Source organism: Anser anser, assembly GCF_964211835.1.
Source record: "Anser anser genome assembly, chromosome: 15".
In the NCBI taxonomy this organism is placed as follows: Eukaryota; Metazoa; Chordata; class Aves; order Anseriformes; family Anatidae; genus Anser; species Anser anser.
Genome location: NC_139736.1, coordinates 10,135,761 through 10,152,377, shown reverse-complemented (window position 1 = coordinate 10,152,377; position 16,617 = coordinate 10,135,761). Strand labels below are relative to the sequence as shown.

Genomic DNA, 16,617 nt, shown 5'->3' with positions numbered 1-16,617 from the left:
AGGGGGCTCTGAGGGAGCACTGAGGGAGGCGAGGCAGCAGCGGCGGTTCGGGGCGCGATCGCGTTCCAAAAGCGGTCCAGGGAGTTTGAAACCTCCTTCCAGAACAACTGTCAGAGCTGATTTGAGGCTTTTCTGAACGTTTGTGGATTCGTTTTAAGGCTTTATCTCGCTGATTTGTGTTTACCCCCTGTGTAAATCAGAGGATCGTGGAACCGCAAGGATTGCCAAGTCCAGCTCCTGGGTCCCCAACGGACCAACCAAAAAAATAAAAAATCAGTATGCAGTGTTGTATTTACCACAAGTTGACTAGAGGAAATGGCCTCAAGTTGCGCCAGGGGAGGTTTAAGTTGGAAATCAGGAGACATTTCTTCTCAGAAAGAGCAGTCAGGCATTAGGATGGGTTGCCCAGGGAGGTGGTGGAGTCACCATCCCTGGGGGTGTTCAGGGAAAGGCTGGACGTGGTGCTCGGGGACATGGTGCAGTGGGTGATAGTGGTAGTAGGAAGACAGTTGGACCAGATGATTTTGAAGGTCTTTTCCAACCTTAATGATTCTATGTTCTAAGTTGCTCCACACTGTGTGGAGCAGCAGATCACAACCTTTTTTTTCAAGACTTCCTAGGTACAGCAATAATAAAAACTGTAATAGTCCTGTAGGCCTTCTTCCGAGTTCTTGGCTGCATGTGGGAGACCTGCACAGCTAACTCCTAACTGATCCAAACTGACTGTGGTCAGCCACAAAGATGCTGTAATATGGATCGTTCATAGTGTTTGTGCAATTCACTAGTCTTACAAGCTTATAATTTATCCTTCATGCAAGAACCTTAGATGGAAAGTTAGCTACATACAAAAGGATTGTTGTTGTTGCAGTTGTCCAAGAATAACACTGGCCTAATATTAGGAAAATGACACTTGGGAGGCAAGGTGACACAAGTATATTCCTAGTTTCAGGCCACACGATAGCCTACCATGACAGTACCTAATCAGCAGTACCTGTCCAAATAACAAATTAAAAAAAAAAACTATGTAAAAAGAAATCTTTATAAGACAGTCTGAAAAAAAAAATTGGCATTTAAAGGATATTGTCCACCATGTCCACCATCAGGATTATATGTGTGGTACTCCACAGCACCGCAACCCCCTTTCATGTGACCCTGAGATCCTATCTGAGCTAGGAGGGACTCTGTACTCAGCAAAGGTACTCATCATTGGAACATTCCTATTTCAAGCATCACAGAGGCTATTTGAAATTATTCTTTGCAATGCTGGGGATGCTATGTAGATCTTCATTTCTGCCTCAAGCAATTTTCAGCGTAAGATCTGAATTTATCATGAAACATATAATTGCAAGATTGTTTATTGATGAGTTTGCATATATCTGGTGTAAGTAGATACAATCTCAAAGTACTGAAAGAGCCATTGTACATAGGGACTTTCAGAATTTAAAAATTCCAGTCACTATTTTGGTATTTGAGAATAATGTAAAAAAATTTGACCAAAGAATTAAAAATAATATGACAATATAAATGAAAGTTTGATGCAGGGTCTAAAAGGAAGATGTACTAGCCTTCCCCACTAACTCTAACTATGAAGATTAATAGCTATACTCGAATAACTGAATTATTATTATGCAGTAAAAATTTACTACTTCTCTCATAGACACGCAGCACCCAGAATATAGTTGCAATAATCAAAGGATTTTGTTGTAACTAGAACAGTAGCTCCTTCTTCCGTAGCTGGTAATGGAAATGAAGTTTCACAGCCAGTCTGAGGTTTTACCAAGCCACAGTCACTACAAGTGCATTCCTCCACTGAATACATTAATGTTTCACTTTGAAGTGAGTGTCTAATTCCATCTGTCTGCACAGTGCTTTCTGTATTAGCCTTGAGAACATCATTCAGCTCCACAGAAGAGCCTGTAATTATACAAAAGTTAATTTAGTACATACATCATGCTATACCAGACATACAGTTATTAAGGATCCAAGTTTCTTTATGTTCCACCTGTATTCCTAGCCTTAGTGAAAGTTTTAAGATGCAGGGAAAGTTGTAAGATGCAGTTATAAACAATAATCTTTTGTTCTATGACAATGTCCCCCCTATATTTCAGGATAAGCATTCAAGTTACCAAATACATATTTTCTAATCAATTATTTATTGGCTGAACTTTCCACAAATACCAGTGTGAATTATTTTTACATTTTACAAAATTTTCCCACTTTCCCAAAATATACCACATACACTTCTCACAAGCCAGAAAATTAAGTAACATTATTTAATTTCTTCTAAGATGGAATGCCAATATTAAATGTGTATCCTCTACCTTTCTATTCAATAGGAGGAGAATGAAGCCATTAAAACAATCATTTGCTATTTAAGGTTCCTAAGTGATTTCTCAAACACCAGCAATTAAGCCAGGTATACATAAGTAAGCAAATACAGTCGTGACATGATCTAGAACTAACAAACAGAGATTGCTCCTTTTACAAGTCACCATCTGGATATTTTACTCCCTAATAACTTTAATAACTTCATTAAGACTATCTGAGAAATAAGAAACAATCCACAGACAGTTATCAGAATCTGGAATATGTTATATGTAATGTGTTTAGGTTATAAGAGTAGCTAGAAAGTAGAACAACTTAATTATTTGATAAAGAATCATATTTATTCACCTGTGTTTTTCAGTTTTTCTTTTAGTTGCTTTAGGCGCTTCCACTTAAATAAGACCATTAATGTGAATAAAGTGAGCATTAAAATTACTCCAAAGCCCAAACAAATCCAAAGAACTCCACCTGAATCAGTACCTTATGAAATAAAGAAATGCATTAAATTCATTGTAAGCAATAACCAATGTACAGTAAACACGTGCCCAATACATAAAACTTCTATATCAAAGGAGCAACAGCTATTTCTTTTAAGTGACAGCATAAGTAAAGCTAGAGAGCTTTAACAGTTTACTCTTAACACACTCAAACATACTCATACAGTACTGAAATATGTATATATTGATATCCTGTACATTTCTTTAATACTGTTGAGCCTATATATTATTCTGATAAACATCTTCCAGGTTTTAGATTATCTCTTTTAAGTTTGTATGTATATGAATCTATGTAAAATACAACATGAAAATGCCCAGCATAGCTACAAAGTACTGCAGAAAAACTACTTACTCTTATCACAGTAGTTTTCACATGAAGGTGGTGGCATACCAGAACATCGAAGATGACAAGGCTTACAAGAGAGCACCAGATTATCAAAGTATTCATTTTTAGGGCAGCGTGCCATCAGGGTCAGTAATTACGGAACTGAAAAGCCACAGAAATGGTAAGAGTGAGGACCATCTACAAAGGGCTTTTCAAGTCTCCGTTTTAGCAGTTCTAAGAACTGTTAGCAGCAACAGACTTCGATCACAGCTCTACTACACAGCATCATGTCAAAAGGGTTCAACTCTGAGGCCCCCAAGAAATTAATATTCCTTTTTGGCAAATCACAATTGTAGGAAAAAAACGAACAGCTGCACCAAGATAATTTTCAATGTAAATTCTGTCTGAAACAGAAAATGGTTATTTATAGAAGACATTTCTTGAGCAGGTGCTAAACTTTACAAGCTGTAGAAAAGCAAGAGGATCTCCAAACAGAACCTCACAATAATTTTTCTTGGTTTTAGAATTTCGTGTTTTTTTTCAAGGTGATAGGCTGCAGTAAGTGTTTTCCTGTAATTTGCAGACTATGAGATGTTTATGTTTTGTTCTTCTGTCCCTGTCCAAAGGGAATGAGATGAAAAAATAGAGGCAGAAGGCACAGCAGTAACAAGATATGAACAATCCAGTTTCTAGGTGTGCCACTGAGTCATTCTACAACTTCAGACAACTTCCTTTGTACTTGTTTCTCTGTATGTACAATAATATTTAGAATACACAGATGATGAGAGAATTACTTTTTGTAAATGGTTTTCTAACTAAGATACTCTAAAAGTTCAACAACAACATTGTATTGTACCAAATACATCTAAGACCTTCGACTAGAATGGATAGACAAAATATGGAGGTTTAGTTACTGGCATGTTGCTCCTGAATTCCAAAGTAGCCTCATTTATCTAGTCTATTAGGTTTTGGATGACTTGTTTTGCTTGGTTCACTTTTGGATTTTCAACTGGCTGTTTTCTGGGGGGGTTCTTTCTTTTGTTTTTTCTTTTTGCTTATAACCATGCTTATATGAGTAAAGAAGACCTAATGAACATTTGATATTTTTTATCTAAAATATTACCTGTTTATTTATTTTTAAATGTAATGCAGAACCTATGCTGTTCTAAAACTGTGGTACCCAGCACGGTGAAATAGGTGAGCCATAGATTTCATTCTTGTGACAGAGCATACACAACATCTCCCTCCCAGCCAGGTGATGGGGTACACTGAGCATCTGTAGATTTATCTGTATACATGCAGGGAATGTAACATTTCTGAAAATAATATTTGGTCTCCTCCCATGAATTAAGAGCCTTGCCAGTAGACCTCTACAATTAAGATAATTTACACATCCTACTTCAGCATGGACGTTTTGTCTAATAGAATTCCTTTTAAGCACAAAGTTAGTCATCTAGCAAGCTGCAATAACTGCTTCAATCCAGTATCACTGCTGAAAATTGATTAGAATTACAGGCTTATTTATAGTTAAGTTTCTCCTTGATATGATTAAGTTAATTGCTTTTTTGACTACAGAAAGGGAAGAGAAAAATACTGCATAAGGAATCATAATTTCATACCACATTACTATGTTTGAGAAATTTTCCCAGGAAATTCACCATGTGGGAATGCAAAAGCTGTTCTTAGTAAAATAGTCTAATAAAGCAATCTGTATTCTAGTCTCTAGCAGATTTAATAGGTTGTTGTAGCTTCTTCACTTTTTTTCCTATAGGCCAGGTGCACAGCTGTAGGCTATTACAGGCTTTTCTGTCTATTCAAGATTAATAGTAACTACACATGAATTGACAAAATCTGATTTAGGTGTGCTGAAAGAAAACATTGATACAGACTGTGAATGACGCTGAAAATGTCACTGTGAAGTCAGTGCTGGCGCTAGAGTCATAAACTGGTTCTGATCTAATTCTTGCTTCATACATTCACACTCTAGGGGAGGAAGCCTAGGTTAGCACTAGAGTATCATTCCTAGTTCTGATGGAGCACCACTTGGTAGCTTATCCATAGAGCGATTGAAGTTTTTGCTTTGAAGGTGATGCTTAACCTTTTTAGTCATGGAGAAGACAATCACATGGTCAACCGTGCTCTGAAGAAGGCAGATGTTCATGAAGGTATCTTCATGGTATTCCAAAGTGTGATGAATGAATTTCAGGATAGACTGTAATTTCAGGAAAGCTGGTTCCAATGCTTTAATCTATCAATATAATCCCATTGGCTTCAGTGAAGTGCTCTCTAATTTTATAGAATATTTTCCAACAACTTCCCATTGTTGTTGTATTTTTATATTCATGTATACAACTTGTACTGAGACCTTATTATTTTAGAGAGGAATCAGCTGCCTAATTCTATTGTTTTCTGCAGCTGGCTGCCACACAATACTATATCTGTAGGATCATATCCTACAGTCTTTACTATAGTAAAATTCCTCATGAAATCTACAGCTCTCAAATTACAAAAAAAATGCTAATTATATCACAGCTGCTGAAAGTTTTTAACATTATTTTAGTGGACTATGGAAATCACATGTGCACCACAACAGATGAATGAACCGGTTCTTTAATCAGTTTCATGCTTTTTTTTTTCCCCTCAGGTGTACTAGGGATATGGGGGGATTCTCTCTGTTTTGGCTGTTTTTTACAGTTTTCTTGCCTCATTTTTAAGTACAGCAATAACATTGGCTTTTTTGTTGTTGTTGTCTTGACCTTTGACTAAATTATATAAGCACGTTAATTTCAAGTATTACTTTGAATAAATTGTGTAAGTACGTTAATTTCAAATACTAGCTTTCTTCAACAAAGTAGTTTTGCTAAATATGTAGGTTCACAGCATTTTCATATTGATTTGAAGTTTCTCAAAGAAGAGAAAGATGTTCAGATTGACAGTGGGGAGTATTTTGCTGAGAGATGACAAAATGCTGTTGTTAAATAGCATGTAAAAATCCCAAGTAGGCAACACAAATAGTACTGTTATGTTTGAACAATGATAATTGATAAACTCCTTAACAATACAGCGTTGTTAGCATGGAGAAAGGATCCTTGAAACTTGCTTGCTAGTGCTGGGTACTGCTAAACAGAACACCTTTACGTGCCATTTGTCTTCTTCAGAATCTTTTTGAATGGAAGAGTGATTCTACTGAGAAGAAGCAGAATCTTCCCCCATATGCATCCCCATTAGAGGACAATAAACTTACCAGAAAGACCATTCCAAATGTCATTATTTCCACAGTTAAAAAACAAACAAACAAACAAGAGTGATTTCCATTATCTGTTGACCAGTTTATTCTCCTTCATTACTGTATCACTGTATTTCTTTATAGTAACTTCTCTTTTCACTCTTTTCTATCTCTAAAGAACAGCAGCATTTCTTCTTTTTGCTTCCTTTGTAGCACAAAAAGCTCACCTAATCCATTTTCATATAATACTTCATTACATCTGTATTTCACTTTTCTTTGAATCTGTCTGAATGCACGTCATGAACATGGATAATCAGAATTGCATGAAATATTCAGTATTTGAGTCTTGCATGGTGGCACCCAGACACTGCAATTTCTTACAGAAATCTCTCTTGGTATACACAAGACTGCATTTTCCTTTTTTCTATAATCATGTCATGTTCGTGCCCCAAAAGTTATATGTTGATCATTCACTGTACCTCATGTACATCTTCTCTCATTTCCAATTTTAACCAATGAGTTCCCAACTTGTGATGCAAGTTTCCATTCCTTAAGTGAAAAACGTCGCATTCTAAGCCAATAACTTTCATCCTGTTTCTGTTCAATCCTAAAGGACATATACTCCTTTTAATATAGTATCTGCAGTTCTCGTGTTGATAATGCTTTCAAAATTAGTTCACAAACTTCATGAACCTATTCCTATTTCTTGTGCTATCATTAATCAAAACATTAAATTAGTCCCTACATCAATCCTTGAAGAGCTCCTGTAGTTTCCTCCTGCACAGAAATGGTACTTTCCTAAATGGTTGCTGTACGTCTTAATTGGTTATTTCATCAGTGCCAACAAACCCAGTGCACTAATAACCTAAACTCTCCCCACCTGTGGTAGAAGAGAAATGGAAAACACAAGGCTCAAATCACATATATCACAAATTGAGGTGAGGATTCTTTCCAAGATGAAATCTTGTGTAGTTGATAGTCTGTCTCCAATAACAGTCTTCTGGTTCACAGAACCTACTAAAATAAGCTTTCTTTCCTAGTATTAGACTTCACAACTACTTAATTTTTGCTATTCAATTTTCCTCTCTTTCCCTAGTCCATAAGAAGTAGGTCTGCTTTTACTTACTGTCAATGGCTTTTTTTTTTTTTGCACAGATGATGTAAAATACCTCTCCCTCCAAAACTGACATTGCTGACCTTCTACTTGAATACACCTACTGTATGAAACACAGAACTGTTAATATCGTGAGTCTTAAAATAATTTGTCACTCGAATGTAATGAGCTATATTCTAAATCAGGCTATTTTGGCACAAAGCCGATTTATGTCTAATTAGCCAGACAGGTCTACAGGTCATCAGAGACATGGTAGATTATATACAGCTAAACCGATTAAATGTCTTGGTGTTAGTGAAAGGGATAGTCCTGCTCTGCACCCTACAGTATTCTGAAGCATAGGTAAGGAGAATTTTATCTTTCACTATTTAATTTGAAAAAAAAAAGAAAGAAAAAAGAAAAAAACACCTATGAGTTTCAACACTGAAATAATAAAATGAAAATTCTGGACAGAATACCCAAAAAAAAAATACTATTTTGTCAGTAATAAAACATAAAGACTGAAATTCCTCTCTCAAATCATTGGCTCAAGGTCTACGTACCACACAACTTCAACAACTAAGCTTTGTTTTGACACTGCTTTGGGATTTCTCTTTTCATGCTTCTGCCAGCTTCTTTGCCTGGCTGTACTTCAGAAATTCTGTTGGCATAATTACATAGCATTTAACAAGCAAAAGAGGGTTTTCTGCTAGGGCTATTCCATTCCCTTCACAAACAACATTAGCTAAGGCTTACAGCAGAATTCTTCTGGCTGTAGAGTTGCTTCTACAACGGTCATTTTGTGCTTATACAGCTCTTCTGGGTAGCATATGTAATTCCCCCCCCCCTCAGGCAACTAACCAACACACACTTTCAAGTTGTTTAGTATAGGCAGTACAGGCTTGGTCCTCTCCCAGTTCTCTAAAGCTATTTACCAAGAAAGTCCAAAGAAAAGAGTCCTTCATAAATGGCCTCATCACAACAATCCTAAAAATCTCTGAGATGAATGCACATACAAAAAAAAAAAAAAAAAAGTTTTTCTTCCCAAAAGTTTCTGCACTTCAAGGAACAGCAGTCTTACAGACAGTTATCTCCTTAAAAAGCATTAAAATCATCTGAAACAATTATTTTCAGAAATCCATATTCTGCTAATTGTACACGTTATGGCTGGGAGGAGATAAACTGTTCTAGGAATAGGGTACACACTGTTAATAAACAAAAGAAAGGGGTTGTTAAAGGATCCGTTGTGCTCATCAACTTTTACATGCAGCAAAGAACAATGCTCTTTTTAGGCACAATATTGTTTAATTTTGTTCAGGCACAGTGCAAAATGTGGATTTTGCCTGTTTGGTTCAGCACATTTTAATTAGACCCCTGCTTTGAAAAGAGTGATGTTGCTGTTGCTACATCTGGTATTTCCAAAAAAGATTAAAAACAAAAACCAGCAACTCAAAGAAGAAATGTTCCTTAAAAGCAGTAATTAAAATAGCTATAGTATAAACATTGTCAACTAAATGTCAGAAAACTTCTGCATCCTTTACTATGCTCTAAGCTTCCTTAGCTAGAAGCTAAATTACAGAAAAGAAGAACTACATAGAAAAGAAATGCAGTGTTAATAGGCTTTCCCTCTGGGGAAGGAAGATGATCTTTTCATTCGTCTGATATTCCACATGTGCCAACATAGTTATGTAACTACTAAGGACAATGCATAAAACAATAAATGTGCAAGGAAGTTTGGATTAAGCTAATACTTCTTAAAATGCCAGTGACATTTTTATAATGGTGCAATAGTTTCCACAGAACATAGTTTTTCCTTTGTTTCTTAATGTAAGCACTTACATTTTGTATTGCAAAAATAATCTCCCACATACTACTATTTTAGTGACTTCGCAGATGGAAAAAAATAAATAAATAAAATTAATCAGCGATATAATCCCAACAGGATTAACGGAGTTAAAAGAAAAATACATGTGCATGAACACTCATGAATGACATGAAGAGCTTAGCAGACACTACAGTCTGACAAGATTGTTTCTTCTGATAGGTTTAGCCAAACTTTCTAGCCATTCAGTCTCTGTGGACAAGTTTAGGTAACAACAATTACTTATTTCAAACTCCCTTGTAGGGCCTCACATTGCCAATATGTGCTCTCCCCCGAGACAGGAGGAAAATTCTAATTGGTTTAGTTATCCCTATTCCAGAATAATTCCCTATGCAAATGACATTTTCTGGCATAAAAATACTGGCATATAATAATAATTCCAGAGTAATTAGTTCTATCTAGAAACAAGCTCACTATTACATTCTCAAGATTTCATAACAAAATAACTACTTCCTGCAACAACATGATAAGGAGCTATAGAAGAGCATTAAAAATCAAATTATGTTCTCTTTTCTTAACAATAATGCCATTTTGCTTTAGTCGCTGCTGAAACTAAAATCTTACAGGATCGCTAATGGACAAAATGTTCCCTCCACTGAAATTTTGGAGAATTAAGGGGGGGGGAAGCATATGAAAATCCCACATGGAACTTATTTTCTATTCCCACTTCCCAGGATACAGCACATAAAATTTCTGTATGAAACATGAGTGCAATAAAACTCTTACCACGTGTATAATGCAGGAATGTTACAGAACCCAACAGCAGATATGGTAACTCTGAGCTTCTGCATGTCAGGTAGTTGATGCCATTAAAAAAGGTGTGATTACACAACATTCTATGGACCCTGCATTAACAACCTATATGGATATTTTCAGAGCCAAGATGAACATTTTCATTATCTCACAAAAACATTCTTTGCTAACACAGTCTGGCAAAACTGTATCAGCTACAGCTGAACTCTGTTTGATAGTAGGGACTTGCCTTGTGCATCTATGTATGTTAGACTGTAAGCCCCACTTTAAATGCTAACTGCTTTTTCTGCATTTTTTTAAATCTTTGCATCAAGCTAAAAGCCTGACTATTCAATGGTAACCAGAATTGTAAATTTTCTCCATTATTTAACTCCATTTTAGAAAAATACTAGCTTATAACCAGTAGAAGAAAATCTTCTGAGGACCTGGAACTTAAAAGTTGCCGTTGCTGCTCAGTCGAGTCAGCATCCCAGCCTCCGAGATTCTCAAATTTGTCTCAGGGGAGCCAAAATACGCTCTGTTTCAATTTGTCACTTCCACAGAATTTATACATACTGTGCTCATAATGTTTACTCGCCACATCCGACAAACTTATGGGTGAAAGCAAAATTACTGTGACGAAGCAGAAGGTTAATTTCCTAATCACAATGTTGCTAACAAAGTAACAAGATGAAAGCATAGGAACAGTTGAACACAGATCTGGGTCGTATTTAACAGGATTTATTTCCAGCTGCTTCAGTATCTTAACTGAAATGACACCTCCTCCCACTGATCCTACACCTGGCTCTAAAACCACACAGTCTGCCTTTCTTCAAAACAGATTTCCCCATCACTTAAATTCCTAACTCAGTCACTGTATACATCATTAAAGTGATCTCATTCTTCCCTTCCTTGGATGTGTTCTTTGCTCAGCACATTCCTTCCACGTTAAGTAATCCTTTTGCTATTCACAACATTTTCAATTGTCATAAGGTTTATAAACACCCCAATCTTTGTTTATTTTGATCTTTGATTGCAAAACAAAAAAACATACATAAACAACAGTTTCGATAGCAAAATTACTTAACTGAACCATCTCCCCCTACTATTTATCTGTTTGGAGGATTGTGGCATCAAAACCACAAAAGAAATTCTGCCTAAGGAGTAAACTGCCATGACTGTACATGCAAAGGGAGGCACCTTGAATGAGGAACTAGCTAGCATCCATCTTAAAGATTTTTCAAATCCAAACAACAGGCTAGCTAAGCTATAGATCACTCAGCTGAAAACTCTATTTAAAGTCACCTGAAAGAAAAAAAAAAAGGGGGGGGGGGGGGGGGGGATGGCTCTTGTTAAAAGAAGACCTTTCAGTCTTTATTTCTAGAGATGTACAAGCAAAAGAATGAAATGTTGTGTCCACATATAAAAGTGAGAAACACGTGACCATCTTGGAAGATAATGAGCTGAGCATCTGGAGTGTTTGAGAGATGAGAACATGGAAACAAAGAAATATAGTGTGGTATTTTGGTATATATACAGATATATACTATATACAGATCTATGATCTATATCTATATACAGATCTATGTAATTCTTTTGCTTTCTGAAGTACAAACAATTGATTGTATATCCCTTATAAAGCCTGCAATACGTGCTTTTACTGCTCCGAAAGAAAAACTTTAACTCTAGATTAGAGGCCTTGGAAAGAGGAGTCAAGGTCAGAAGCACTCTTCACCAACCCACAATGAAAATGTAAAAGTTAAGTTGCTGAATTCCTTTGAGGATACCCATTTGTTAGCTTGGAGTAATTCTACAACTGGACTATGGAAGAGAGCTTATGCTTTCCCACATTAGGAAAGCCAAAGAAGAATTTTATTTATATCTCTTCCAGTCAGAGAGCTTAAAATAAAGACTGAATGTAAAACACAAATACAGCAATCATGTGACTGTCCAGCAGAGGGAGAGTAATAGCCTCTGAAACAGCATTTGTTAAATAGCAGGGTTAGAGCAAACAAATCAGTGAAAAGACATTTCCAGGTCAAGATATCTCAGTCTGGATTATACATGGTCTCGTGCAAATATAAAAACCTCTTTGTCATTCACTTACGCTTCTGAGAACACGTGCAGAACTTAGGATAGACTCAGCTCTTGAAAAAGCCATCATGCCGAAACATAATGTGGTGTCTCTACTTCTCAGCTACGTCTCCAGAGACTACCTGAAAAGAGAAATTGTCAGAGTTTAGAAGTATTGTTTTATAGTTTCCTGGCACCTAACCAAACTTAAACTAGTTCATTATTTTCAGTTCTGTGTCAGGCCTGGTGAATACTATGAAAGTTAGTCCAAAAAGAAAAAAAAAATATATATATATATATAATGCAGTATTCCCTCAAGAGAGGTATATCACCTGAATTTCATTTAATCTGTATCTGTCACAAAAACTGTCTGGACTCATCTAACCCCACCTGTTTCTTTTACGTAATGTTAAATTGAATGTATAGAATGCCTTTTGGGATTGTTCCTTCACATGTGCTTCACATGAAGAGCTGTGCTTCTATAATGGCAGTGTCATAGCTGAGCACTGTTTCCTTTGTTATTCTTCTAATGTTAGTAATTTATCTTGCATCTTTTGTCTTTTCTTCCTTGCAGGTAAATAACTTGTTCTTTTGGCTTTGTTCTTAAAGACTCAATCTGACTTCAAAGCAATTCTAAATATCAGACTACTCATTTAAGTGCATAACTAAAGTACATATTTGAATACCTTTTAAGTTTCGGAGCATGGTGTCACAGTGCGTCAGCTGAATTTCAGCTTGCTGCTACACCAGAAAGGGAGGTCTTACTCCTTTCCTGCTCCTCCCAATCTCAGCCAAATACTTTCTTTCCCCATGTTGCAACAGCTCAGGAATTGATCTGATCTCAAGGCAAGCTGAGTCAATTTCCTGATAATCCTGCACCCTAAAACTACTCTCCCACCTTAGTTACTTTATGGAGTTCAATGAGCTTAGATATTGGTGGTGAGCTGTTGACTGTTTGGAGCTGTGAACTTGTGTGAAGCTGTCTAGGGAAAAATATTTTTCTTTTCACCTTCAGTTCACATAACTGAAACACTGATATGTATAGGTATGTCTGCTAGGGTGCAAAGTGTTTGTAAGAACCTTGGACGAAAGGTTCTACTGGAGTACAGAATACTAGTCCTAATTTTATATGAACGAGGACTTCCATTTCACTGCTATAGGATTGACTTATCACAGGCTAGAAACTAGTGGTAAACTTGTGGGAAGTACCCAAGATAGTTTAATATATGAATAGCTATCACTAAAAAAAGGAAGTATTGTTCCCCACTCTTACTTTATACCAGCTCTGGCATTTGCAACATCTTAAGAGTTGATTCGTTTCAGTAGCCCAGGAGGAAAACGATAGTAGATCATTCTTTAGGTAGATTAATGGGATGAACTCATTCTGCGAAGTGTCTGACAAGACCTAGAAGGCAGTGCAGGGATGGGCAGAACTGCGACTGAGGGGGAGTGCAGTTTCTCTGCCCTCCAGTCCCAGCTTGTTCACCCTGACATGACCCAATCACTTATTTTCTAAGCAGTGCTTTGCTAATGCAAATCAGCCGTGATTTGATGATGAATAGGTGGTGACGAATATAGGTAGTTCTCACTGAGAAAAGCTTTTTGGTATTTATTAAAAGCAGAGAGAGTGTATTTATTCTAAACATTGTGATGCAGAGAGATTTAAACCCAGAAAGATTTTGTAATGCTTTAAAACCTCAACAGAACACCACTATTTACATTCCAGTCGATATTTTGCCAATAAAATTATCGTGATTCCACTTAGGTTTTGTTTTGAGTACCAGCTGTTCCTAAGTGGAAAAACAAACTACTAGCCCTGTTAAAAACTTCGTGTTTGAGTTTACATAATTCCTGTGTGTGACACAGCCTGCAAAACAGGTTTGTACACTCTGAAGGACATTTGGCATCTTCTGAAATTCTGTGGGCTAATTGCTTATATCCTAGCAAGTACCTAGGAAATAAGTATCTGTCAAGAAAGGAGGGAATCTTGGATACCACACATAATTATTTTCCCCTGAAATCAGTGGTCATACATACTTCCATACCTCTGACCAAAATGCAATTGTGCCCCAAAACAAAAAAAGCTAAGAAGAAAGAAGAAGGAGTAGCACAACTTTGGGAGCTGTCAGATCGAAGCTCTATTTCAAAAATATTTAGGAAGTCTTTCTAAGGAATGCCAAAGTGCTTGTAAGAATTGCTGCCTACATGTTCTGTGTGCTGGTAATCTTAAAATAAGCCTTAATTACTCTGAAAATGTAGTACCTGCCTCCAGTTAAGCCTTTCCTGACTTGCAGGCTTTGTCAAGGCTCAAATTAAAAAAAAAAAAAAAAAGCTTGCAATGCAGCATTGTAGTCACTATAAACCTGAGCTATTAAATGCTTCTAACGACAGGAAAAGTGTACAATAGCAAGCTACTCTGTCAGCAGAATTCACGAAGCTTGGTTTCCACTGGATTTTTATCTATTATTCAACAGTGGTAACTCCCGAGCTCCTTTTTTGTTCCAAATGTTATCACTAGGGAAGAGGATTTTACTTCTGCCTGATCTTCAGTGAAATTACCAATGTAAATCTTGTTGCTTTATCCAGCTGTTTCTTTCCACAAAAACTGAAAGAATTTAATTAACTTTTATCTCTTCTGAAATTTGCTGAAGCTGGGCAATGCTTTCAAAAGTTAGTATCAGACTTACAGATAGGGAGAAAAAAAAATGCAAAAGCCTTGTTTCCATACTAAATGAAATGTAGCAGATACCTACCGGTCAACAAATGTCACCTAACAAGCAAAGGTTAATATTTAGAAAAAAAGAATTTCAAAAGTAGAGAATCCTATCTCGAGGTGTTCATTAGGATTCTAGCTGCTTTTACTCCTATAGCCTTCTCACCCGTGTTACTGTTGTAGTATTTAGAATCTTCCTAATTACATTCAACTTTGAATAATAGAAGCCCTGACAATGTGTGCCTGGAAACTGGAAAGGAGCTAGAATAACCAGACCAGGGAATAACCAGACAATAGCTTTCACAAGGTCTTTAAAACTCATTTTTTAGGTCCTGGTGATGCTAAGCCAATGGCGATTGAAGGAAAGACCTTCACCAACCAGGTGTATAGTCTATAATCATGATTTTTTTTTTCTTTCAAAGTTTATCTGGGGGGGGGGGGTCTTTGCTTGTCAAGGGCTTACATGTTGCTTCTCATGTGCAGCCAGAAACTGTCCAGTTCTTCAGTCAGCATAAAGTCATGTAAATGCCACATCAGGAGAGCTTCTGCAGTTCTGCAGCCCAAACTGCACTGGATTTTGCACTGAATGGGGATCTTTATATTTTAGTTTTAAGGCCGTCTACTTCCAAAACAACTCTGTGACTTGCCCTAAAGCGTCCAAACATAAATAACGCTGTGAGTGACTCAGTCCTCGCCTGCGAGCACTCCAGCAGCCTCCCTTTTCCCAGGTGCTAGCTCTGAACACCTATATTTAACCTTCCAAGCCAGAACACAGCCACTGCCATGTCCGGCCTACCAACCAAATTATTTCCTATTATTCCTTCCCTTCTCCTTCGAAGATACGTAACTTATAGGTTGTGTGTTTTTTTTCTTGTTTTGTTTCTGAATAGAAGTTCTCATAGCCTTACCAGTCGAGGGTCTCAGTACTTGGCAAGATCACGGGGAACCTAACTGAATGGGACTTTTTTCATGATAGCCAATAACTGAGTCGGTGTGCTGTGGAAATGTCAAACTCCTAACCTTTAACACGTCCTGTCGGCCCACGGCCACCTTTGCACAACGTTCACAGGCACCTCGCATGGGAGCAGACATGGTTAGGAACCTTAACGTGAGGGCAGACGGAGGTAACAGCTGCGCAGTTTCGACGCTGTCACCCCCAACCTCGGCTTTCAGGAGGCGGGCAGGGGCAGCTTGCCACAGGTAACGGCCGGCACGCCTTCACCTGGCCCCCGGGCCGGGTATGGGGGGGAAACCCAGTCAGGCACACACGCCCCGCGCTAGGCCGCAGCCCGGCGCGGACACGCTCCTTGCCCCGGCGGGGCCGCGCCCGTCCCGCCCGGCTGCCGCCCGGGCCCCTCACGGGGCACGAAGGAGCGCGGAACCGTCACCTGCCGCCGCTGCTTCTTTGCGAACTGCATTTCCCAGAGCCCCGCGGGGCGGCCCACAAGCGTCTCCTGAGGTAGCGCTGGCGCGGGGCCTGCTGGGACGGGTAGTTCTCGGCCAGTCTGAGGCCTTGGCGCCGACTACATGTCCCGTCTGCCCCCCGGAAGCGGAGGTGGAGCCTGTAGAAATGAACGGGCGGCACAGGGGCTGACGGGAAGTGTAGTTTCTTAGCACGTAGAAAACGCAGGCAACTACATCTCCCATCTCTTCCGGGGAGGAGGGCCGGAGCAGCTCGCGCAAGTCATTATGGGTATTGTAGTTCTCGCGCCTCGCCTTCGCCGTGCGGTGGGCGAGTCCCGGGCGAGCTA

General features: G+C 38.2%; 1 protein-coding gene across 6 annotated transcripts; it reads right to left on the bottom strand.

Annotated features, from left to right (window-relative positions):
- Positions 1 to 1,126: 1,126 nt before the first annotated feature.
- TNFRSF17 (TNF receptor superfamily member 17) lies at positions 1,127 to 16,402 on the bottom strand. 6 transcript variants are annotated; one of them, XM_083800775.1, is made up of 6 exons: positions 12,840 to 13,313; positions 12,188 to 12,296; positions 10,075 to 10,193; positions 3,175 to 3,309; positions 2,674 to 2,805; positions 1,127 to 1,914 (listed from the first exon to the last, which is right to left on the bottom strand). In XM_083800775.1, exons 4-6 carry the CDS (start codon positions 3,287 to 3,289, stop codon positions 1,652 to 1,654), a joined length of 510 nt encoding a protein of 169 aa, XP_083656901.1. In that variant the 5' UTR covers positions 3,290 to 3,309; positions 10,075 to 10,193; positions 12,188 to 12,296; positions 12,840 to 13,313; the 3' UTR covers positions 1,127 to 1,651. The 6 variants fall into 6 exon arrangements, with proteins under 6 accessions (XP_083656901.1, XP_083656902.1, XP_083656899.1 ...); XM_083800773.1 differs by lacking the exons at positions 10,075 to 10,193; positions 12,840 to 13,313 and adding an exon at positions 16,255 to 16,402 and having other exon boundaries at positions 1,265 to 1,914; XM_083800772.1 differs by lacking the exons at positions 10,075 to 10,193; positions 12,840 to 13,313 and adding an exon at positions 13,427 to 13,639 and having other exon boundaries at positions 1,265 to 1,914.
- Positions 16,403 to 16,617: the final 215 nt, after the last annotated feature.